Below are 26027 nucleotides of genomic sequence, written 5' to 3' on the forward strand. Positions count from 1 at the left end.
AAGGCCACAGCGTTCTTCCATTCTTCGTAAACCATTCCTCCGATTCCCACTAGGAGATCCGTTTGAATCCCAGCACAATTCCCGAGTTTCTTCAAGACCCGAGACCATCTTTTATCTGTCTGGAACACCAGGTTTAGGCTCAAGGCGGACAGAGGGGGTGAAGCGTCTCCTCCTAAACCCTCCGAAACGAGGGTGACGGTCGGGTGGGGGTTTCACGTAAAAAAAGAAATATTCGAATCCGACGCATGACAGATGGGTAAGAGTCATCTTTAGTGGCATCAAACGTTGGCGAGCCATTGAAGTCATCTGAATGAGATGCTAGCTGTTAGTGGCCTGACAGTTTTGCACATGGACAATGTAAGCAACGCTTTGTAAGAAAGGGCCAGTGTGTTTTGTAGAGTGTGTCTACGGTGTCGTTGCATCAGAATAGAGTGTGTCCTTGTGTGCGTACCATGAAAGTGGAGCTCTTAAAGGCACGTTTAAAAAGGGACGCCCACTCTTTGTGGACACTTTTCAGCCTGGTGTATTGAGAGGCCTTTGTCCCCACCTTTCATCTGGACGCACAATGGACCGGCCCGTTTTAAACACAACGGTAGATGAACTGCCCTGACAGTGTATTAAACGCGGATGAATTGCCAGTGCATGGCATAGATCAATGTCCTCCAACCTTTCACATACGCAGGGCCGCGGTCTTGTCCCTGTGAAATAGAGCGGGCTGCTTTCAGAGACACTAATTATATTCATGTTTTGATGGAGGAGAAGCTGTTTAAAATGTGCAAATCGTCCTCGTTTCAAGACAACTGTCTGAAGTCAGTCTGGTTGAAATGGAAGGTTAGTTTGGTCTGACTCAAAGTGTGTAATTTTGTCAATGTTAAAATAATTTCTTGTTTAATGTGCACAACTATGAGTAAAGCATTTGAAGACTTACTTCCTGACTAATGTAAACACTCTGACTCTCTGGGGCTTTATAAACATTTGTTTGGATCTGTTGGATCGACTTGAATTGGCAAATAATGCATGGGCAAGCACCACTCAAATTTTCTTCTTAATTGTTTGGATAAAATCTTCTTTTTTGGGCCATTCAAGTGCCTCTGGTGATTAAAATATATCGTCCGTTTGGGTTCAAATTGACTGCAAATTATAAAATATAGATTTCATATTTGACAAACTACAATAAAGTCACATCAATCAAATAAAATAGCACTTTTCACAATACACATTGTTTCAAAGCTTTGCAGAAAATCCTTATGTTAATGTTTATAAAATCTGATTTATAGTCACATTTAGCAAAGCTGGACGATAATATAGTTCACATTTTGCAACAATATAAATCAAGCAGTTGAGATATGCAATATTGTATATATCATGAATATACTGTATGTATATATGCAGATAAAGTTAGACATACATGCATATCCATAAAGAGCAGGATGATAATATAGTTACTGCAGTAGATATTTACTAATATACATATAGAATATTCAATTTAGATTTTTGTTGAATCTCATGGAAACCATTGGGATGTCAATTTGACTGCATCATAGGGAGAACATTTCTACATCCTTACCAAAACACACTGAGGTGTCACAACTTTGCGTTCACATTCATGACACTAAATGAGAAAAAGTCTCAAACTTGTAGTTTTGTTCATAGAGTGCTTTTTTGGGAAGCTCAAAATCATGACTGTTCATTTACTTGGTCTGCATTAATTAAAGCGAAACAGTTCATCCACAGTAGTAGCTTGATTATGAATGTGAAATGTGAAAGATGTGTGTGTACTCGTCCATGTGTGTTTCAGACAACACTGCTGCAGGAAAAGTCTTTAAAGTGTCTGACAGGTAGGTAAACATACTCAAGATGTCTGTGGAGGAGATGTGTGGGCTACCTCTGACCCGTATATGACCTCTCGAGCTCAAAGCGGCCTGTTTATACAGATCACAGCTTTAGCCACTTAACTAGAACAACAGGGACCTCGCCATGAGCTAAGAGACGGTTTCCCATGAGGACGCGCTCTCTGCCACACACATGCACATGAACCTGTCTGGAACACTACAGGTTATGTGGATGAAATCTTGTTTAAAACGATTAGTATTCGTCTTTGCACAACTGTCTGTCTTGGTTATTCTTCTAAATTGTACTTCCATCTTCTTTTATTAGGTCTGGTTTAGCAACCGAAGAGCAAGGTGGCGCAAACAAGCAGGAGCAAATCAGCTGGCAGCTTTTAACCATTTGTTGCCCGGAGGGTTTCCGCCCACCGGCATGCCAACCTTATCGACCTATCAGCTTCCAGAGTCAACGTATCCAGGCACCACTCTCTCGCAAGGTAATGCACAGTAGTCCATAACCCCCTGTAGATACACACTATCGTTTAAAAGTTTGTGGACAGTAAGAGTTTTATTTATAGGCTATTTTTTGCAAGGATGCATTAAATTGATCAAAAGTGACAGCAAAGAAATTGTTACAAAAGATGCTGAAAATTCAGCTTTGATCACAGGAATAGGTGACATATTGATATAATATAATATAATAATGTAATGTAATGTAATGTAATGTAATGTAATGTAATATAATATAATATAATATAATATAATATAATATAGTTTAAATTGTAATAATATTTCACAATAAAACATTTTTGATCAAATAAATGCAGGCTTAGTGAGTACAAGAGATTTCTTCCAAAATAAGGTGGTGTATAACCCTGCAAATACAACGTGCTTTCACAAATTTTGTCACTATGGTTTCATATTATACTAAATGTTTACCCTATTAATTTCAATACAATGGTGCATATCTGCATTAATATGTTTTTTACCATAGAGGTCCAAAAATATTCTACTATCATTTTGATACTTAATGTTAAACACAAATAGCGGTAGCACTTTATTTTACAGTCGCATGTACATACTATGAACTTATTATAGTAATGACAATAACTGGGTAATAGGTAATAACTCTGAACCTACCCCTAAACCTAACCTTGAAGGCCCTTGCACACTGAGTCCGAAATTCGCATCCGAAATTTTCGCACGTTAAAAAATAAATACGACCTCACGTTATGTCAATCACGCTTGCACACTGCCTCCGAAACTTTCGTCCGTCATAAAATTTTTTGGATCGGGTTCGATTTTCTGCGTTTTTCGCATCCGTAGCAAGCATTTTGAATGGTGTTTAGACAATTCAGAGCCACCGAATCACGAATACGAAAAAACGCATGCGAAAATTTCGGACTCAGCGTGCAAGGACCTTAATCCATGTAGTTACCTTGTGTTACCCTGTATTTTCGTATAGGTACACAGTAAGTATACTGTAGAATAGCTGTTCCTGTCTCATGGTGTGTGTGTGTGTGTGTCTCAGATGGCAGCAGTACTTTACACCGGCCACAGCCTCTGCCTCCATCCTCCATGCATCAGGGTGGGCTTTCGGCGGACACCAGCTCTGCCTACGGGCTCTCCTCCAACCGGCACTCCTTCTCCAGCTATTCAGACACGTTCATGAGCCCTTCAGCTTCAAGCAACCACATGAATCCCGTGAGCAACGGCCTTTCGCCACAGGTTAGTGCAGAGGCCTCTTTCCAGAGCGATGAATGAACGCCAGCATGCTTCAGAGATCAAGAGCGCTGCAGAATTAAGCTAGCATCAGCTTCTTGTGTGGAAACAGATCATTTTTGCTCTGATATAGAGAAACCAAAGCACAAACCCTGTGAAGTTTGCTTAGTTTCTTTTTCAGGCACTTTAAAGTCAGCTTTTAAAAAGAGAGCACCTGAGTCATGCATAAACTTTATCATAATCATTCCCAAATCTTTGCCATTTTTTATATCAGTCTTCAAAGTCAGCATGAAATGGCTTTCATTTTACTTTCATTATGTGAAGTACAGGAAGATGGGACTTGATGGGAATCATCAAGTGCGCTAAAACAATAGCAATTTCGCTATTGGACAACATTTATCCCTGTGCGGCTTATGTGCCAAAAAGAAAGTAAATATGGTCATGTTGACTTGAAGAGAAAATCGACTGTTTAAACATTTAAATCTAAAGACATTGTTTGGGTGAAATCTATGTTGCTTTATTCATTAACGTCATACTCAGTTGTTATTCCTCTAAAGCATTGGAGAATATGTGTTTTTGTGCATGAGAGCAATTTGACACGAATTGCTTTGTTTTGCGGATCTCTTGTTGTGTCGTGTCTGGATTGTTGTTGCTGTGGTTCTGTTTCTGCAAGAATTTCCCACTTATCCTCTTTGGTCCCCATTAATGAGTATTATAGGCTGACTTTCTCCAGAAACGGTTCTGTCTTAAATACCCCGGCATTAAAAAATAATGTGTATTGATGCAAATCGCATGTAAGGAGTGAATTATACACAATTATCCATCAATACTGGGCAGTCTTGCCGACCCTCACCAACAAGATGTGGCTAACAAGCATAAAATAAGATTGAAATGGTGTGTAAAGAGTTGAAAATGAATTTCAATGCTGCATTTGTCCACAATTACCCTTTCGTTCACACATGTTTTATTGGGGGTTTCCTTTTCTCTTCGCTGCTCTCTCAAAGCAGATTGAGAAACATTCTCTGTATTACCCTCTTTTTTCCAGAGAAGAAAGAATTAAGGATTTGGTGACAAAAAAGAGCTTTTCCCCTCGTAACTACAACGTCGGAAGGATAACATGGGCGTCTTACAGTGAGAGAGATTGTTAATCGTGGCACAGGGGCTTTGAGCTCTAATGCCTTCGCTCCAAACCTCCGTAAATACCAGCAGACATGGAGGTCTTTTTTCTATTAATGGGAGCATTTAACACAGGCGATGGAGACGCTTGCTCTCGCTTCCTTCTCAGCTGCTCTTAAACACTTTCTCTTACTAAATAGTACATGTTTCTTGCCTAATGCTGTGGATCAGGTCTGCAGGATTTAAATAGATTTAAGTTTTCTACAATGGCCATGTTTTGAATGTTTTAACACTATATTTCTGTATACTAACACTCAAAAGTTTCAATGCTTGTTTTGATCGCTTGATATAGTGTGGTAATGCTTTACAATAAGTTTTCAATTGCTAACATTAGTTAACATGAACTAACAATGATCAATGCTTTACAGAATTTACTAATCTTAGCTAATGTTAATCTCAACATTTACTAATACATTTTTTAAGATCAGAAGTGGCATCTGTCAACAATAGTTAATGTACTGTGAACTATAAGAACAAGAACATTTTTATAACCTTATGCTGTAAAAATATATTGCTAATTAGTTAATGGATTACTTAATGTTAACCAATTAGACCTTATTGCAAAGTGTTACTGATAGTTTTATAGATTCATATAAATTTGACCTGTATGTTTATTTTGGTTTTATTTAAAAAATGTATGAATTTCAATAGATAGTAAAGGGGACACAGTGTTATATATTAACATTTTGTAAATATATAATAATTTTTTTTTAATTAACAGGAATAATCTTGTTTTTAATATAATTTCAATTATTTTAATGGAAAATAATTAAGAATGAGTTGTTCAAACTTCAAACGTTTGAATAGTAGTGTATATTATAATATTTTTAAGGATGCCCTCATTTGTACGTCAATGGTCCTTATCAAAACAAATAGCTTTTTAATTATTTCTAATTTAATTATTCACTTTAAATTTCTTAATTTTTCTGATCTGGGACCCCTCTCTCTCTCTCTCTCTCTCTCTCTCTCTCTCTCTGTGCATCTCTCGTCCATATGGGAGAGTCATCAAGCTCTCATTGTAAGGAGATAAATGCAGTTTCTGACAGGAGAGGCAGAGTTCAGGCACAACTCAAACTGTCTGCACAAGCGTAGCTTTCACATGGAAAATCCTCATCTCTGTTTCACAAGGTGCAAGAGCATCTGCTGAGGTCATATCAGGCATCACTTAACCTGACCCTAATCTTCATTCATTCTCAGTTCACAGTTCCAATAATATGTAATATAATATATAGGTAACACTGTAAGTTCCCATTAGAAATGCATTCACTGTAAAAAGTGATCAGTTGACTTAACTTAAGAAAAGTGAGGAAACCCGGTGCCTTAAAATTCTTAAATAAACTTCATGCGTAATTGCAAAAAAAAAAAAAAGTCATGTGGAATTGTCAAGTTCACATAACTTAATTTTTTCAATTACATGAAGATTATTTAATTAATCATTTTAAGGCGATGGGTTTCCTCACTTTTTAAGTTAAGTCAACTGATTTTGACTTTTTACTGTAAGCAATACATTTGTTACATTATTCTTTAACATTTATTAAACTATTCATTATTAGTTCATGATCCCATTAGTTCAAATAATAGGTGGAAGAATTGTATTCAATATTATTAATAATATTTAATTGAACTATTTATTGAACTTTGGTGTCTTTTATTCTCTTGCCACCATGTTTTTAACGCACTAAGGCACTTGAGGTCGTATGTCAGTAGTTGTTTAGTAAAATAAAGCTGGTTGTTCAATAAAAAGAAAGTGGATCTGTTACTGCCGGTAACCTTTTCTCTTTCCAAAACATCAGATGTCATTGCCTCCTGTGACAATGTCAAAAAAGCGTATTTTTTAAATAAAATGCGTTTATTTTTTCGATGAAAGATAACTCCCTGATATTGGAAGTTTGCAGACAACACCTGTCTGGCGGAGATAGGCGCATGTGCTCAGACCAAAGACCTATTTCTCCTAACGTCTGCTTTTGATGGGCTACTGGTTGCTGGTACAGATTGACCAAAATGTGGCGATTGGCTGTAAATGGGTTGTGGTGGCCGAGTGGCGGGCGGTAATGGACCCCTGCTGATCTCAGCACAGGTCTTGTTGTAACCCATCCAGACAGCGCACATTTTCCCATTACAGGCCAGTGGAAAAGCCATCCACCAGCGGTTGTTGTTGTCGTAGTCCTTGATTAGAAGTTTAGGCTCTGGGAGTGATGCAGTGTCAGATGGGGTCTATTAGGCATTAGTTGGCTGGCCCACAGGTATGCTTTTGGGTTGAGGTGAGCCATATCGCCCCATTTCATTTTGTCGCACAGCAGGCGATGGATAAGAACATGTGCTCTGGGAGATGTCAGGGAAAACACGCTTTTCCCCCCTTCCTTTGGGTAGAAGACATGCAAAAGTATGTGAAGATGCTGGAAAACAAGTTTCCAATAGACAAAAAAGCTGTGTTTATTTTACAAACATGTTATATTTTCTCCCGATGACCCTTCAAATATCCATACTGATATGACTAATATGCCTCAGTGTCCCGTAACCAAGCAGAAAATCTCTAATTGATGTTATCTAGAGAAAATAAGGCAGAAGTTTCCTGTTTCTACACAGAGAACAGTAGCGCCGGAGAGACCACGCTGAACATCATGATGTCAGGTGCTCATGCTGGCTATTATGCCTCTCTAAATGGGATTTTAAGAGGGGTCCTGGGAAATGTGTTCGTTGGCAGAGACGTCTGAGGTGGATTCCACTGCTCTGCCGGACAGGGACACCTGCTGGGAGAGAGAGGGAAACAGCATCTGCAGACTCCGCTGGGAAGCCATTATTTCCCTATGAAAATTACATTGAATTTCAAAATGTATTTTATTGGGGGTAAGAGGGATGCTTACAAAATAAAAGTAGAATATTTAACATAGGCTTTCTTTGACTTTTTGACAATTTGACACAAAATTACAGAATGACCATATTCATTTACAAAGGTAGGCCTACATGTAAATACATCTAATAAAAAATGCCATGGCAATATCATAATACTGGGATTACTTTAATCAGTAGTTTTTAGTACAGTTTCTATCAGTAGTACATAGTGTTGAGAGATTGAAAAGGTTGTTGCAGAGAGAATTTTTAATATCATATCATAACGATCACATCGTAAGTATAATACTTTTTGTGTGTGTATCAACAGTAGGAAGCAGAAGTGGCAGTGTGTGTGTACCTGGTATTCGCAATGTTATGGGGACCAAATGTCCCCACAAGGATAGTAATACCAGTTAATTTTGACCTCATGGGGACTTTTTATTTATTTTTAATTTTTTTAAGGAAAACAGCTTATAAATCATAAATATAGTGTTTTGAAAATGTAAAAATGCAAAAGGTTTTCTGTGATGGCTAGGTTTAGGGATAGGGTTAGTGTAGGGGAAGATAATATATCCAGTATAAAAATCATTACCTACTATGTTCCCATTAAACATGGAAACCAATTTATTGGTTTAAACCAATGGCTTGGTTTGTCCATATTTGACCCAAACATGGGTTGAAACAACCCAGCATTTTACAAATCTAAAAAACTTCAATTACACTATATGAAATAATAGATTTGGCCTCTACTAAAACAATAAATATAAGTCGTTCAGCATGTTGTGGTCTCTAAGTAATTGACATAGAAGATACGATCGGTGTGTATGTGTGTGTGTGTGTGTGTGCATGATTCATGTGTAGCCTACCCTATGTTTTAGGGACAAAATCCTCCAAAATCCTTGTCCTTGTGTGGAATGAGGTTGAGAATGAGGTTTTTTGAAAATCTAAAATGCAGAAAGTTTTCTGTGATGGGTGGGTTTAGGGGTAGGTGTGTGCGTGCGTGTGTAAATGAGAGCCGTGGGAGTGTGTTTGTGCTGTGGAATGAGGTTCTGCTCACGGACGGACGGATGGGTGAGTGAGTGAGTGAGTGAGTGCGTACGGCAGCGCACGAGCGGGGTTGAGTCTCGGCACCGGAGGGATCAGAGAGAGAAACTGCGCTCACCCGAGCCTCTCTTTGATCCCTGTCCCCGGGCCTGCTCGCCCGCACCGCACCGCACAGCATCGCGCTAACACCAGCCCTCGCCAACCGCTGCTCGCGACTGTCAGACAGAGATAAGCGCGCAGAAGCTTCAACCCTCTCCCTCTTCCATTAGTCCTTCTTGGAAAAAAGGGGATGAATTACGTTTAAGAACCCTGTGCTGGCGTTGACTAAAAAGGAAAGAAACCTACCTCAGAAATTTAAAGTGCTCGCTTCTCTTGCCGGCTCCCTCGCCTCGCAGTTTTGACAAGACATTAGGCACGTGAATATCAATGAGCCGCTGAGACGCATGTAGTCCCACACATTATTAAAAACTTGTGCATTAAGCCTTAGACTGGGCACCGTGTCAGCTGGCACGCTCTCCCGACGAACGAATCAAAGCGGATGAGCGCGCGGCATTCATCCGCACCCCGCGCGCGCTCGCTGCGAGAGGGGGAATTGATACTTAATAATTAGAAGCCCAGATACTGTTTATATTTGGCAGTAATGGAAAAGACCTATAAGAGGCTTTCCAAAAAAAAAAAAAAAAAAAAAAAAACAAGACCTGCTTGGCAGCTGCCAAGAACATCAGACAGCCAAAATCATCGCCACAGGCAAAAAAACAAAAGCTGTAGTTTTGGTGTCAGGCTTACGGCTCTGAAGAAGACATTACGTGTAAGTGTAGTCTTAGGCCTGATGACAATGGAAAGTGATTGTGCCAATGTCAAACCATGATGGCTAATATCTTTTCTTGGACACTGGTTTGAGGGCCCTTGAACCTTTCTTTTGTAATTACAAACGCTGTTAATGTTTCATTGTACTGTAAAGGTTCTTCAGGTTGGTCTGATGGTTTCTGGGTTCTTTAAAGCATCAGTACATTAGAAGTGTCTTTGTGGAAGCTAAAAAAGTTCTGAGTAAAACTCTTTTAGGTTCCAAACGAAACTTTTAGCGTTCTTTTCTAAGATTCGGGTAACTTATTCTGTTTCTCAAACTTAGCACTGATTTTTGCAGATCATACATTTTAAGTACACTTTGGCACATATGCTACTATTCAAAAGTTTGGGGTCAGGTTATTTATTTATTTCAAGAAATTAATACTTTGATTCAGCAGGGATGCATTGTATTGATTAAAAGTGACAGTAAAGACATTTATAATGTTACAAAAGTTTTATATTTCAAATATATGTTTTTCTTTTGAACTTTCTATTCGTCAATGAATCCTGCAAGCAAGGTAGGCCTATCACAGTTTCCACAAAAATATTAAGCAGCACAACATTTTTCATCATTGATAATAATCAGAAATGTTTCTTGAGCAGTAAATCATCATATTAGAGTGATTTCTGAAGGATCATGAAGGATCTGAAGGATCATGATCAAGACTGGAGTAATGATGCTGAAAATTCAGCTTTGATCACAGGAATAAATTACATTTTACAATATATTCACATAGAAACTGCTCTTTTAAATTGTAAATATGTTTCACACCGTTACTGTTTTACTGTATTTTTGATCAAATAAATGCAGCTTTTGTGGGCATAAGAGATTTATAAAAAAAAAAAAAAAAAAAATGACTGAGCTTAAAATTTTTGCTTGGTGGTTGAAAAAAAAATCCATTAGATTTACATTGAAGGAGGCACCTGAATGTCATGGAGACTTGAGGGTTGACTTTTGAGTTTTGACCAGAAAGAAACCAGCATCTTATAAACTGGGAGCCGCTCACAAAACTCTAGCATCGTGACGGTGGGTTTACACAAAACCACTCACATTTACTACAGTATATATAAAATGCAAAAAAGAATAAGTGTCTAATTGAAGAGTCTAGTTCAGAAGAATATATCGGTCAGGTGTTTTCAGAGGTGGTCATTCTCATGAGTTCAGGTCACGCCTGTCTGTGTTCTTTAACCTCCATCTTTGGCTTTCTAGCAGTCACCCGTTGAGTCCAATACTGCCATACTCTCTCATCTCAAAGAAAAAGAGTTCTGCTCTTTATTTATTTATTTCTCTGCACTTTTTCCTCCCCGTTTGCTTCCTTCAAGGCTGCTCAAGACAACTCTGTGTTGGTCTCTCTTTTTCCCTCCCTCTCCTTCCCCTGGAGAGGAAGACGCTTTTCCCGCCGTTCAGATGAAAGGCTACGGCGGACAATAAAAATGCTATTTAAATGCAAGGCTGTTTGTATGCGGGTGAGAGATATTTTCCCCTGCCGAAAGTGAGCTGCCGCATCCTGATAAATAGCAAATATAAGGGAATGCGATTTACATTTATCTTGCAGAGGCAGCCAATATAAATTTCAGCAAATCCTAGGAGATAGGGATTTAAAGGAGGGAACGACTGAGACCAATTCATATGCCGTGTGTCCCACGCAACTGGAAATGCCCATAATATGGAGAATGGAGAGCATATAGCCACATACACACACACACACACACACACATGCACCGATCGTATCTTTTATGTCAATTACTTAGAGACCACAACATGCTGAACGACTTATATTTATTGTTTTAGTAGAGGCCAAATATATTATTTCATATAGTGTAATTGAAGTTTTTTGGATTTGTTACACTCTAACAAATGCTGGGTTGTTTCAACCCATGTTTGGGTCAAATATGGACAAACCAACCCATTGGTTTAAATAAAATAAAAAATATTTTTTTAACCCAACGGTTGAGTTTGTACATATTTGACCCAAACATGGGTTGAAACAACCCAGCATTTAATATAGTGACCCAACGAAGTATTTGAACATTAAAGTCACTCTTTCAATGTCTGAATGTCATTGCATTAGATAAAAAAGATCTGAAATGCTAAAACAGCTGGTGTAGTGTCTAATATGAAGACAGTCAGTATTGTGTGACTGTGTTTGTTTGTGGTTCGTGGATTATGTTGATAGCTAATGTGCTGAACTACATCTGTGTGAACTCGAGGAGAACTGACTTCATACATCCACTAAAAATCACCAAAACACCAGCTGATTATGACGAAAAATAATGTTAGTGAAGAGAAATGATCCCTGATATTCAATGCATTAACATTCAGACATTTCTAAGGGTGGCTCAAGTGTCCAAAAACGTTTGTAGCTACAAGTAAAACACTATTTACGATGCTTAGACGTATCAAGTTCAGAGGCACGTTCGGTATCTTTTTGGTTGCTGCCGCTACAATTTATTGTCACTGTTGTAAAAGTGGATTTTAACACCTATTAGCAGGTGAAGGCGTTTTTTGCCAGGTAACCTTTGCCCGGTGAGGTTTTGCAGGGTCACCGTGGGGTTAAACAGACATAGATAAGCCTCGCTCGGTATCCCTTGGTTTTTTGGATGTCGTCTTAGTGAAATGTGCGTTGTGTTAGTTCCACATGCCACTCTGACAGGTGCACCGGTGTGATTAATACTCCAATGAGCAGTGTACCGAACTCACACCCGCCATGCCAACCACACACACCCAAACACCGGCACCCTCTCGGGTTGCCTTCGCACTGACCCTCGCTGAGCCGGGACTCTGGCAGCATCATGGGACAGCTGTCGTCTCCATGCTCTGGTCTCACTCATTCAATGAAAGTTGTTTTTCACCCATTTTATCATCTGCCAGATGAAAGGTGTGCGTGTGATCATGAAAAAGTGGTTTGGGAAAATGATTTGAACTGTGATGATTCAGCACAAACAGTTACGCACCTGAGTTTAACCATGTACAACCTGACATGTGAAATAACAGTGAAAGACTTTTGTTTTTAATGGAACAGTATTAGACAAAGTATTAAAAAAATGTGTTTTATGTTGCCCATCATGTTTGATGCATCAGGCTTTTATGACTCATATAGTATGATATAGTGAGAATATTGAGCTCATGGTTGAGGAGGAAAACAGAAAAGATTTTTTTGATGCAGATACTGAAAGTTTTATGGTCAAAAAATAAGATGACATTTCTATAGCTTGTAAATCAGGGAGATCTTAATAACAATATAACAGACTACTTACACAAAATGAATATATAAATATGTTGTCACTCTTTATATCCCAATAATATGTCTTATTATAATTATTTTTATGATCAAAGCTCTAGTTTTTATTGTGGGTGGCAAAACATAATATATATATAATTTAAATTATGTTTTGATATTCAAGTAAACCTAAGTTGCTTCAGTCCAGTAGGTGTTCATCTTGAAATATTACTAACAATATGAAAGTTATTCTTTCATTTGACAAAAATCAGTGCAGATTTCACAGCAAAAAGACTCGAGAACCACAAGCCGAAGGGAGAGGGAGGGAATGCTCTTTTACAATTACACTAAAACGCCTTTTCCTTGCTAAAAATGTATAAACTATCAATCAGACGACAGAAGGCATGCCGTAGATTGTGTGCAACAGGTTTTAAAGCAAAGTTTTGACCATGTTGATTAATTAGAGGCTTTAGAAATTCACATATCACATATGATACAGTAGGCTTTATAGGGTTAATATTTAGTATTTAGGGCTTGTTCAGAAGTATAAGCAATAATAAAGTGATGCTTGTCTTAGCAAACCCCAAGTTCAGTTGAGTTTGTCTATTTTTCCTCTCATGTTGGCTCAGTTTCTGTAAAATGAGCCTGTAAGCGGTTGGAGTCTCAGCTGGCTATCTCACACGAGCAGTTCTTTCCTCTTAGACTCCAGCTGAGCACTATTTCGCTATTTATTTACATGTAATTATTGCTGTGAGGTGCAGATATTAACACTGTCAAGAACAATTTGACCTGACATTTTTCACTGTGCTGATCCCCTGCTGATTTTAGCAAACAAACCTCCTGCCTCTCTCTCTCTCTCTCTCTCTCTCTCTCTCTCTCTCTCTCTCTCTGAGAGAGCTTTGGTGTGCGTTTCTGTGTGTGTGTGTGTGTGTGTGGTTTGGCTTGTTCCTGGTGGCTGAATCCATCCCATACTCACTCAAGCATATCAGTGGAGAAGAATAGACTATTGTGACTCCACACGTTGCAGTGCATCCAAACAGAAGGCATATTAACCTTCGGTTAGCTGATAGACTGCGGTCATGATCTGTGGGGATATTTAAAATACGGTATAAGGTCAGAATAAAAAAGTATAAGGTCAGTATAAAAAAACACTGACTCAATGCTTTTTTAAATTATAGATGCACTCAAATAGGACTTTTGGGTGATACAATGTGCAAAAATAATAATTTTTATTATTATTATTATTTTATTTATACTGTAAATATAAACGCATCTTATTCTGGCATTCTATCAGTTATTGAATTTATCTGCTTATCTCTTGCTTATCTCTATGAAAACATGCTTAGAGATAGAACAGAGATGTAGAAATATAGAAATTCTGGGTTATACAATATGCTGAATTATTTTAATTTTTGTTTTGGCCAATATTATGCAAGTTTATAGCCTATTTTCAGTTTATGAATGATCAGTTATTGGTCCGTTTTTTTTATTATTTTATTTATATGTACAGCGACAGATTATAGACGCACCATTGTAGAAATATATAAATTCTGGGCAATACAATATGCAAAAATTTAATATGATTTTGCCAAATATTACACAAGTTTATTTTATTGATCAGTTTTTGAATTTATCTGACCAGAGATGGATGCACCCATGTAGAAATATAGAAATTTGGTGCAATATTGATAACAGATTATGTCACGATAACCAATAATGATGTAAAAATTAATTTGTCTGTAAATGAACACTAAGGATCCTATCTGGAATTTTACTGGTACATACTAAGTATCAAAATATTATAATGTACAGTAGAAAAACAAATTCATGCTTATGTTTACATATAAAAAAATAGTGTGCTGACTGAATTGAAATAAGTCCTGTTTTTGTATGCTTCCAATGTTAAAGCGCTAATCCTGGCCGATATGATGTGATCGCCAGTATATCATGCATTAGATGCCTCTCTGAGCAGTGTTTGTCTGCGGCTGTCAGTGTGTTTGCTGACGTGAGGTGTGACTGACCAGAGGAGAGAGGTAGAGAGCATATGCACACTATTTAGTACAGTAAACATCCTCTGAGGACTGACAGCTTGTTTCAGCAGCCGATAATGGCTTTCATCTGTGTCCTGTATGTCAGAGCCCAGATTCTGTCAGTGTCAATCAGAGTGTAATTGAGCAGGATTATCACACGCTCCCTTCTCCTCCAGAGGACCTCCCGCCCTGGTTCAAACTAGCTCCTACCTAGACAGCATTTGAAGGAATCATGAGTATAAAGACTTACAAAAAAAAAACAAAGTCAGCAATCCCAGAATGCACTGTGGAAACAATCATCCAAGGGGGAATCTGTAAAATCATCATCATTCATTCAGTCCCATCCGATCCGACTCTTGGTGATTCTCTGGGCGAATTTTACGAGATGGCTAATTCGTACCAATTCATATGACCTCACTCGAACGAATTCATAAGATTTTTGCTAAATCGTACGTATTTTACGAGTTCGTATGAATTTGTACGAATGACCTACCCTTGATCCCGCCCCTAAACACACCCATCACGTGAGTTTAGACAAACCGTACGAGTGAGGTCTTACGAATTCGTACGAATTAGCCACCTTTTAATCACTCGTACGAATTCGTTCGAATTGGTCGTGAGATAACGTTGGGCCATCCATGAATTTCTTGGCGATGTTTTTTCCGGGGTAGGTCACCAGGTCTTTCCCCAACACTCCCCATTACATGGCTTGGGACTCACACTCACGCATTCACACTTATGGATAATTTAGCATCTCCAATTCAAATCCAATTCAAACCTATACTGCATTTTTTGGGGGTTTTGTTTGGGAAACCAGAGCACTGGGAGAAAACCTATACAGACACTGGGAGAACATGCAAACTCCACACAGAAGACTCAGCCGGGACTTGAACCTTGCTGTGAGAAGAACGTGCCACACTGAGCCTTAGAAAAATGCTAATGTTAAACTCTATTGAAAGTCAATTGTAGAGTGTTCCAAATCAGTCACTTGTTATGTTCCGTTTTGGTTACGCTACTGACTCTTTAGGATGCGCTACGTACAGAGCTACTGTTTCTGCAATGCAAAAGCTAGAATGCTTAGTTTATTGTAACAGGAACGTTCTAGTTGTGTCATATCGCATGTCTGTATTCAACTCCTTCATTTTCTCACCTCTCTCTATCTTTCTCATTTCACTTTCACCCCCACTCCCCAATTTCTGTCCCCTCTTTCTCTTCCTCGTATCTCTCTCCTTCCCTCCTCTATTCAGAAGCCTCTTTTCAGTTTTGATTAATGTGCTTTGGCCAATTACGCCTGTGAACAGCGAGCGGCCCCGTCATCTGTTCTGTGTCAGCAGTCAGGCTGGCTCAGGGCTCCCAGGCTGCTTAATTGGCCCTCGCTCCCCTTCCACCGTGACCAAAAGCCTCTAATTGAATTTATGCAACCACTGTTATTTTTAAATAGTCATTTTGTCTCAGATGAGCACCACTATGGGAAGTGTAGGAGAGCGGTTAAACCATAGTCTTGTTAAAAAGCCAATCCGTGTGTTATATATATATATATATATATATATATATATATATATATATATATATATATATATATATATATATATATATATATATATATATATATATATATATATATATATATATATATATATTGCTTATATATATTGCTTTTTATATATTATATATATTTTTTCTTTCTAAATGCCCCCCCCCCCCCCCCCCCCCAAATAATTTATATTACTTTAATTGGCCATGATTAATTGTTTTTAAATATCTATAAAAACAGGGTGGCCAATATAAATATTTTATATTAAAAAGCATTTTAATATTTAATAAAAACAAATGTTTTTAGCATTTATTTTTTAAACAATGTTAATGTCTTATAACTCAATAAAAGTTGTATTTATTATTTATGTTACTCAATATATATTTACAATAAAGTATAAAAAAAATTTTAATATTTTTTGTAATTATATTTATTACAAATATTACTCAGTACTTATTTAAACTTAATAAAAATTTTGTTTTTAAATATTATTTTTTTTAGATGTCATTTGATACGGCTCTTGGTGAATTTCGTAACAGACGCGAGTAAGAATTAACATTTCTGTTAAATGACCAAGTCGCGAGTATTGGCTGACGACGAAAATATAAAAAATTGCCAAATATTGAACAATGAATTGGTCTAACTGACCAATATGTTGGTCTAAATCAATTGCAGTATTAAACTAAATATTGACATTGGTTTGCCTGAAACATGTTTCATAATTTCACTAAATTGATTGCTGAATTATTTCCCAAGATTCTGTATTTTACATTACTCTGCAGTAATCCTGAATGGGTGTCAGTCGAAGGGGTTGATAAATTGCAGAAAGCGTTATTTGCCATAATCTTGGCCCCAGGACTGTCCTTTGAAACACAGACAAACAATTGACAGCAGGAGTGTGAAAAACCGCTCACGATTTCCAGTGCAGGCGACTATCAGTCGCACAGATCTGTGAAGGGAAGAGATGATATTCTGTCAGTCTCAGATAACTTACACACACTGAGTGGGCTTATTCCCCTCCGTCTGCCCTCCTGACCTGTACTAAACTTGAAGGTACCACTGGAGGGCATTAGGGTTGGGGGAAGTTAGTGGTGAGAGGAACTCTCTAATCCACTCTGGGCTAGATTAAGAGTAGTGTGTGTGTGTGTGTTGGCCGAGAGCCTGGCGAGGGTGCAGAGGCCTGTGCTATCTGCTCTGTTGGCAGGCTGGCCCTAAGGCAAACTCAGTCCTACTGGAGTCTTTGTACTCTTAAAAAAAAAACCCTGTCTCTCCAAACCCCCTCCTCAAATCCTCTCTATCTGTCTGCCATCCCTGCGTTTCCCTCTTCGGATCTGCTGCTTCATTTATCTTTAGTATATTTAGTATGTTTCATTTTGAAATGTAGTACATCTGTTTTTTAGCTCGGTGATCAGATTTAGTCTAAGTAGATGCCATATTTAATTTGACTTGTACAACAAGCTCTTGAAAGAGCATAAGGCAACACAACAGAGGTCAGAAAGAGACACTAAAAGACATTTGTTATATCGTTTTAGTTATTGCTGGATGTTGCGGAAGTGCAAATGGGGTTCTATATAGAACTTTAGGGTTCTTGACTCAGTTTTAAAGAACACTTCATGCCAAAAAGGTTCTAGTAAGGACAAATGAATAACTATAACGTTAATATAGAGGAAGTAAGAGTCCCGTTTTCCAATACAGATTCGTTTCCAGTGCTATTTCTTTTCTTCTGGTGAACATGTAAAATTGAGTGCATGTGCAGTTGTAGCGCGAGCTTAATGTTTGGCTTTTGGGAAAATTGCCTCTTGAAACATTGTCATCTGCACCAGACAGATTCCTTTTAGCTCCGCAGTTGTCGAGCTGTTTCTCCAGAGCTTGACTAAACACGAAAGGACTCGTCGTACATTTAAGCAGACAAAAAAAAAAGTATAATTTGACTGTTAAGGAAATTAGAGTGGTATGAAAGAATCCCTTTTAGTGTGTTGCACATGCACTATTTGTTTATCTGAAAGGATGCACATTGTATCAATTTACAATTCTGGGTTTGCGCCGCCTCAGGCTGGAGGGTCTCAGAAGTTGGAGAATTAATTAGTTTTTTATTATTATTTATGGAGTAATCTATTTGGAGAGAGGAAGGCATTGCCTGTGGGCTGTGTCCTTTAAACACTGGAGCCCTGACTTCCATTATCTGCCGCGCACACGACGCACAACAAACCAGAAAAGCGCTGCGGAAGATATAGTCCAATAGAGAAACAAAGGAAAGAAATGTATAGTCTACTTGGGAGGGGTGGGGGATTCAAGTATGTGAAATGAGGGTTTATTTAGTTGGTGAACTACAGGCGGCGTTTGCCGGAGGTGCTTGTTTTGCCATGGAGTCTGATATGTCACACACTCCCATATCAGATTAATAGTCTGAATGATATTGATTTTTGTTTATTTAGCTGCGTTAATGTTCTGGGTTGGGTAGATTTGTAATACAATCTCAGCTGAGCTTAATCTTTCCCCTGCAGCGAAGTTCAGCGGTTACGCCTCTTCTGGTCAAGGTGCGTCAAGGTCACAGTTTCCCAATGTGTAGAACAGTTTAAAAAGCAGTTGAACACAGAACAACACAAAGGAAATGTTTTGGTCAGTTTAAATAATGATGCATCCAATGTCTCTTAATTTACCCTTGTGCTTTGAATGAGTCCTATAGAGGTCAAGGTTTGGCTGGTTAGCATAGTCCCGTTGGTATATGCCAGAACTAGGCCTTTCCTCACTGATGTCCATTCAAAAGTAGCCGTCACTAAATACGACTTATAAACCGATAAATATTTCAGTATGTTATAGATGTTTTGCCAGAGACCTTTTTGGAGAGCTCTTAATGCAATAAACACACAGCTTAGCTGTGAAGATAATGCCAAAAATATTACTTTTTGCAGTTTTTACTATCATATCATAAACATTCACACATATCACATACAAAAAAAGATGACTGAATAATGAGCTGCCTACCTAGACAGACTAGGTAAGACTAGTCCAAAAGTTTATTTGTGCAGCTTTCTAAGATATTGATCAGTTTAAAGTGTTGCTATTAGCTTAGCGATATGCTAATGTTAGGATTCTCCTTTGGAATCAAGTATACAGCCATTTTTATAGCATGCCTGTTGCACTATGTTTGAAATCCTAAAAAATGTGACATTGAGGACTGATCCATAGCAAAATCAGAGTGTGTGGTGGCAGACAGTTTGCTTCACAACATAGTTCACAAATTCACCAGGGAAAGCAGATTAAATATATAAACTGAAACCAACAGTGCATTTGTTGAGAAAGCATACTTTTTTTGTTGATGTGAATTGTAACCCCGTTTAGGATGCTTTCTACAATGTGAATGCAGCACTATACCAGTATTTTATCTTATGTAAATGAGGAGTGTAACATTACAAAATGTGAAGAAAATAACAGCTCTATCTTTCCAGCAAAGGTCCAGAGATTTCCCTTCATTCGCTCTCTAAAGGAGGTCAATGCGGCTCTGTTGAGGAAGCGCTGCTGGAATTTGGTGCTTTATAATTAGAAGCGCTGATAGAGGAGTCAGTCCTGATTGTCTGCCGCTTTAATTTAATGTGCATATAAAGAAGGAAGCAGTGTAATCAAGCTTCAATTAACCGTTGACTAAATCTGTCCCACCCCTGCAGCTGCCGTCACGGCCCCCTCGTGTGGCCACCAACAAGGGCTACTTGTGCTTTCCATTCACTAATCTGCTATAATCAGGAAACGTATGAATCTTCCAGCCATATGGCCACATCTCATGTGTCTCTTATAAAGACACGGCAATGAATCTCCCACTTATGTGGATGCATGTCACATGTGCGTGGAAGGGGTTTCCATACTGATAGAATTAGCTTGAGGAAACCACTAACCAGAGTTATGCGTCCGATGTGCCTCAAGTCTTCCATATTTCCTGCAAGACATTTTGGGAATATTTAATGTGATTAATGTTCCCGGTCCGCTTGCGTGTGCCGCGTCGTCACCGAGCACAAGCGGTTGTTTTGCAGGTTGATTTTTTTTTTTTTTTGGGTTAGCTGATGTGAACTGCGTTTAAACTCACACATGTATGGGTTTGTGTGTGTCACGTCTGTGTGTGTTTAACCAGCTCCGTGATGGTCTAATTGGTTTAGCAGCCAAAGGGAGTCAAAGGGCAGCGTAGCGTATCGAGACGCAACGTGAACCTGATGCTGGGAAGGATGCTTTCTGTCGCCTTAGAGGGAAGACCATGTGTGAGGCTTCCTGGAAAACACTTCTCCAGCCCCAAACACTATTTCAGCTTTCTCTCTTATGCTTTTTTTTACATGATACGTTTGCATGATCTTTTGACCAGACCCTTTTTCTATGTTGTAGAGCAACATAGCTAGAATATAATTGACTAAATTGACCACTTTGCAATGAAATACTAGTTTACGGCACACTGTTTCCTGCATACTGTATATGCATCATCATATTTTTTTAATATTTAGCTATTTTTTACATTTAAATTAAAAAAAATATATATTTTATTTTGGGCTTTTATTTTGTATGCATCACCATATGTTTGAAATATTTTGCTATTTTTACATTTAAATGTTTTTTTTTTTTTTTTGGGACCTACTAAAGGTGTATTATATATATATATATATATATATATATATATATATATATATATATATATATATATATAATGGATATTATGTGATAAAAACCTAGAATAAAAACATTTATTTATTTATTATGTGATAATTGCTGATAAAATCACTCCTGTGTATGGTTTTTATGTACCAATGGCTTCATGGACGATTGACACAAAATGTGGTTTGTGTTTCATGCATGCCATAAATTGTGTGAAATTGTATACTTTATAATAGTTGTTGTTGAATCTTACTAATATGCATGTTTAGTTAATGCCGTTTGGAAGTGTAATAATGATTGTAGAAATAATTAAACGTGAAAATCATGGTTGTTATCGATTCCGGTTCATTCCCTGACACTAGGAATGGAGGGTCAAGTCAGGTGCATTGCATTGTGGAATACAATATATTCTGATGTTATGCACATTTTGGTGAATTTAGTAGGTCAAAATAGGTCAAACTTAGTCATTGATTGAGTTTGCCAATGAATAATACACATGTTTGGGTCAAATATGGACAAAACCAACCGTTGGGTTTAAAATTTAATAAAATGTAAACCAACTGTTGGGTTTGTATATATTTGACCCAAACATGGGTTGAAACAACCCAGCATTTGTAATAGCCATTGTTTCTCAATTCACAAACAGATAAACAAACAGCTTGAGCTCACATCAGTGTTAGTTTAAGAGCCGGGCCTGTGTGTTCGGGATGGGAGATCACGTACTTGGCTCTGTTCAGACCGCTGCTCATTATTATTCATGAGCGTGGGGGTGTTTCTGGAGCCTGGGGGCGGAATTATCTTCTCCCTCAGTGCTTGTTGTGCTGGAGGCCTCGGTACAGGGGTCTGATGGGTCTGGCCTCGCTCCCCGTCTCTTTCTTTTGCTGGATCACTCTCTCTGGCCGTTTCGAATCACTCTGTGCTTCACTCTCTGTCCCTTCCCTCCGTTTGCACTCAAAGAATGACCTCATATTCTTGAGCACTACTATATATTCTCCTGTCTAATGGCTGCAGAAAAGCCAACTGTGGTTTATTGGTCATTTTACACGAGGGGGGGCGTTTTCATAGTTCCTATAACTACTGGCAGAGGTACCCACTCTTTGAAGCCTTTTGGGGGGACTAAATTAGCTCATATGGTCTAACCCAGCACAACAGGAACTACCAGTGATGTGTGTGTACGTTGATTGGCTGAAACACGGGGACCTGCCATTTTCAACTCTCTGGTGCTTTTCAGTCATTTTTGACCAAAACGTTTTTACGTTTTGTTTTTTTAGAATTTATTACTTCATCGGAATGGTACGAAACTTGGTAAAGGTTTTGCCACTTGCTATGTGAACACACACACAAAAAAAAAATATTGGAAATGAATGGGAGACGAATTTCATCTAGTGAAAACTTTTGGTACTGCGGCCTAACAAAATCTAACTGAAAGCTCATTTTTTGATATATCAACCTCAAACTTTTTTAGATGAATGGCTTTGATTTTCTTTTTGATTTTCTGTTTTTAAAAATACATATTTCATATAAAAATTTAAAATAGTATTTTTGTGCATTTTTCATAACAATAAACATAAAATTAATAACTTTTTTAAGTTCACTTTTTTAAACTTTTTTCACTTCAGCAATAAAGTCTGTGCTCTGAAGCATTCAAAATTTAATTATATTCAGTTTAAGTTGGAAATTTTATTTTCAGGTATATCCTCAAAAAGTTAATAAATGGATTATAAATACAGCATACATATCATTTAGTACCATAAAATCCCCTAAAAATACAAAATATTAAATAAAAAACATTATTGAACTAAAATATAGTACATTCATTTCATTGAAATAAAATAAAAAATCTGTCATTTTTGACCGGCACGCGAAGAGCACCAGAGAAGCCATCAACACACAGTTTACTCACTCCACAAACTAACTCCATGACCATGGAAAATAGCAATAGAAGTCCAGGCACTTCTCAACCTTTACGCTACGGAGTTGTTGACGTTGTTGCCTTATGGGAACATTTAGTTTTTCTTACTGTGAAGAATTTTAATAATCTATGGAACCTTTTTCCACTAAAGCACCCTATTGTTATATAGAAATGTGTATGCACAAATATTCTTCATAGAACCATGAGAATAATGAACCTTTATTTCTAAGAGTGTTGGGCAGAATTAGATGCAAACCTGCGGATCCGTCTCTAAACTCCCGCCTCTGTCTCTGTGTCTCTCTCTAGGTGATGAGTATTTTGAGTAACCCCAGTGCCGTCCCGTCCCAGTCTCAGCACGATTTCTCCATCTCTCCTCTCCACGGTGGTCTGGAGGCGTCTAACTCGATCTCAGCGAGCTGTAGCCAGCGTTCAGACACCATCAAGAGTGTGGACAGTCTGGCCTCGTCCCAGTCCTACTGTCCCCCCACATACAGCGCCACCAGCTACAGCGTGGACCCCGTCACTGCTGGATACCAGTACAGCCAGTACGGCCAGAGTACGTACTGTCCCGCCATCAAACACTCTGTATATATGACTCAATGTCTAATGTTGTAAATGCCGGTAAGATTTTAAAATGTTTTCGAAAGTCTCTTCTGCTCACAAAGCCTGGGTTTATTTGATCAAAAATACAGTAAAAACAGTAATGTTGTGAAATATTAAAGTAACAGTCTTATGGAAGCGTGTTTACGCCACTGAATAAAAAATTAAAAAGTGACTTTTTACATTACTTTTTTTTTTTTATTCCATGGCAGAAACAAGCTTCCATAGTCTTCTATTCTGAATGTATTGTAAAATATAATTTATTCCTGTGATCAAAGCTGAATGTTCAGCATCATTACTCCAGTCTTCAGTGTCACATGATCCTTCAGAAATCATTCTAAAATTATGATTTGCTTCTCAAGAAACTTTTCTGATTATTATCAATGTTGAAATCAGTTGTGCTGCTTTTTTTTTTTTTTTTTTTGTTGGGCCCGTGATACATTTGTTTTTCAGGATTCTTGGATGAATAGAAAGTTTAAAAGAACAGCATACAAATATTTAAATATTTTGTAACATTATAATTGTGTTTACTGTCACCTTAATGAATAAATGTTTTAGATTCTGTCAAAAATATCTTATTGACCCCCAACTTTTTAACTTTTAAGACCATTAAGTGTTTAGGGTTTTTGTTTTAGATTGTTGTGATAAAGTAATGAAAACTATAGTTTAGTCTATAGCTTGTGTTTGGTGCAAAAGCCATGTAGCACATTTGAGATTCAGCTTAATAAAGTCAAGCTACTTGTTTTCCGTAAACTGCCTCTGTATTTATTCTTTATTTTTGAAAGAAATTGAAACTTTAATTCTGCACGGAATTGGTCATTGAGCCATTTATAATGTTAAGCATCAAATCATCATTTTTAGAAGGATCATGTGACACTGAAGACTGGAGTAATGATGCTGAAAATTTAGCTTTGATATATTACATTTGACAATATATTCAAATAGAGTTCAAATCAGTTATTTGTAATTGTAATAATATTTCACAGTATTGCTGTTTTTACTGTATTTTGGAGCACAACACATGCTGAACTTTTCAGTAGGGAAGCCATTGTTGTTTTATCACACTGATGCCCATCTGAGTTGATCTGAGCAGTGCCCGACACTGACCATCTCAGGACACTCTGACCCCTGTGCCCATCACACACACATGCTCCTGATAAAGACCCCGGCATCGGCCCCGGGCTCCTCTGTTAGTCACAGCACTCTCTCCTCGACTGGGAAACGGGCCCTTCAAAGCCCACTTTACACCCCTAGGGTCCTAATGTCCTTTTAGTCACCTCACACACACACACACACACACACACACAAGCTTCAGGACAGGAAAGAATTGATTGATTGAATTAACATAATCAGAGGCTGATGTTGTCACAGAAGTCACTGGCTTCTACCACCACCATTAGATGTGTGTGTTGTGTGTTTCGTTAAGTATATGTCCAACATAAACTTGAGCAATTGTGTTCAAACTTTTGAATGGTAGTGTGGAGGTTATCTAAATCTAGCAAAACTCTCTTTAAGGGAGTCTCTAAGGACTCTCTTCAATGGTAAAAATGGTTAAAAATGCATGCAGTTTTCTCTTAAGGTGTAGTTTGGGTTAGTCTGTCTGGAGTCATTATAATGAGGGACGAACAACAGAGGTCTATGGGTTGCCTTCAGATAAATGTGTGTGTGTGTGAAGTAGTGTCAGGTCCATCAGAAGGTGCAGAAGGCTTGATTGAAGAGATCTGACGAGCGAATGTCAGGTTAATTATGAGTGAGATTGAGAGGACTGATCTGTTTAATGAGTCAGATGAGAGAGCTTCTGAAAATGAGGCGAGTATGAAGCATGAAATCTCAAACGCTTAGTGTAATAAAGACTGACATATACACACACACACACAGAGAGAGAGAGAGAGAGAGAGAGAGAGAGAGAGAGAGAGAGAGAGCTGAATGAATGACACCAGACCTTCTCGGTCTCTTTGGCCCTTGAATGGCTATATGCTCAATTTAGTGTGTGCATTATCTTTCATTACTCTTCATTTGAGTAAACACTCTGGTCAGAGGTTTAAAACCGATGACGGTATTAAACGTGTAATGTTGTTCTACACATGTGGTGGATTGTGTCGGTGATGTGATGTTTGAATCACAAATGAGTCATTCATATGATGAGTCGGTTCTATTTGAACGATTTGGTTGAACCAGTGTTGTTATTTACTAAAACTAAAACTATTAAAAATGGCTTTCAATAATAGAAATAAAGCTGAAACAAAATAAAATAAAATAAAAATATTAAATGAAAACCTTAAAAAACTTGTAGTTTGAAGACTTGTACTCATCAACTGAAATAAGTTGAAGTAATACAATTACTAAAACTAAAACAAATCAAATAAAAATAAACCTAAATATAAATCTGAAAAACTAAGGCACAACAAAATTACTAAAATTTTAACTATTAAAACACTGGATTCACGAAGCATACACTCGCTGGGTTGTTTTAACCCAATTTTAGGTCAAATATGGACAAACTCAAACATTGGGTTAAAAAATGTAGTTAAAAAATGTAACCCAGTGGCTGGGTTTGTCCATATTTGACCCAAATTTGTGTTGAAACAACCCAGCATTTTAGAGTGTAAGGTAAAAATGAGTGCTTGGTATTAAAACATGTTAAATAGCATA

The 26027-nt window shown here is 37.8% G+C and overlaps 1 protein-coding gene across 2 annotated transcripts in view; it reads left to right on the top strand.

The window, feature by feature from the left end:
* The window catches only part of pax7a (paired box 7a), a 60646-nt gene that overhangs the window by 31780 nt on the left and 2839 nt on the right, over positions 1-26027 (top strand). For both annotated transcript variants that reach the window (XM_079856860.1, XM_079856859.1), the window contains exons 6-8: positions 2158-2323; positions 3358-3554; positions 23082-23331. In XM_079856860.1, the coding sequence (XP_079712986.1) occupies positions 2158-2323; positions 3358-3554; positions 23082-23331 (613 nt within the window). The remainder of the gene's footprint in view (positions 1-2157; positions 2324-3357; positions 3555-23081; positions 23332-26027) is intronic.

Source organism: Squalius cephalus (assembly GCF_949319135.1).
Source record: "Squalius cephalus genome assembly, chromosome: 22".
Taxonomy (NCBI): domain Eukaryota; kingdom Metazoa; phylum Chordata; class Actinopteri; order Cypriniformes; family Leuciscidae; genus Squalius; species Squalius cephalus.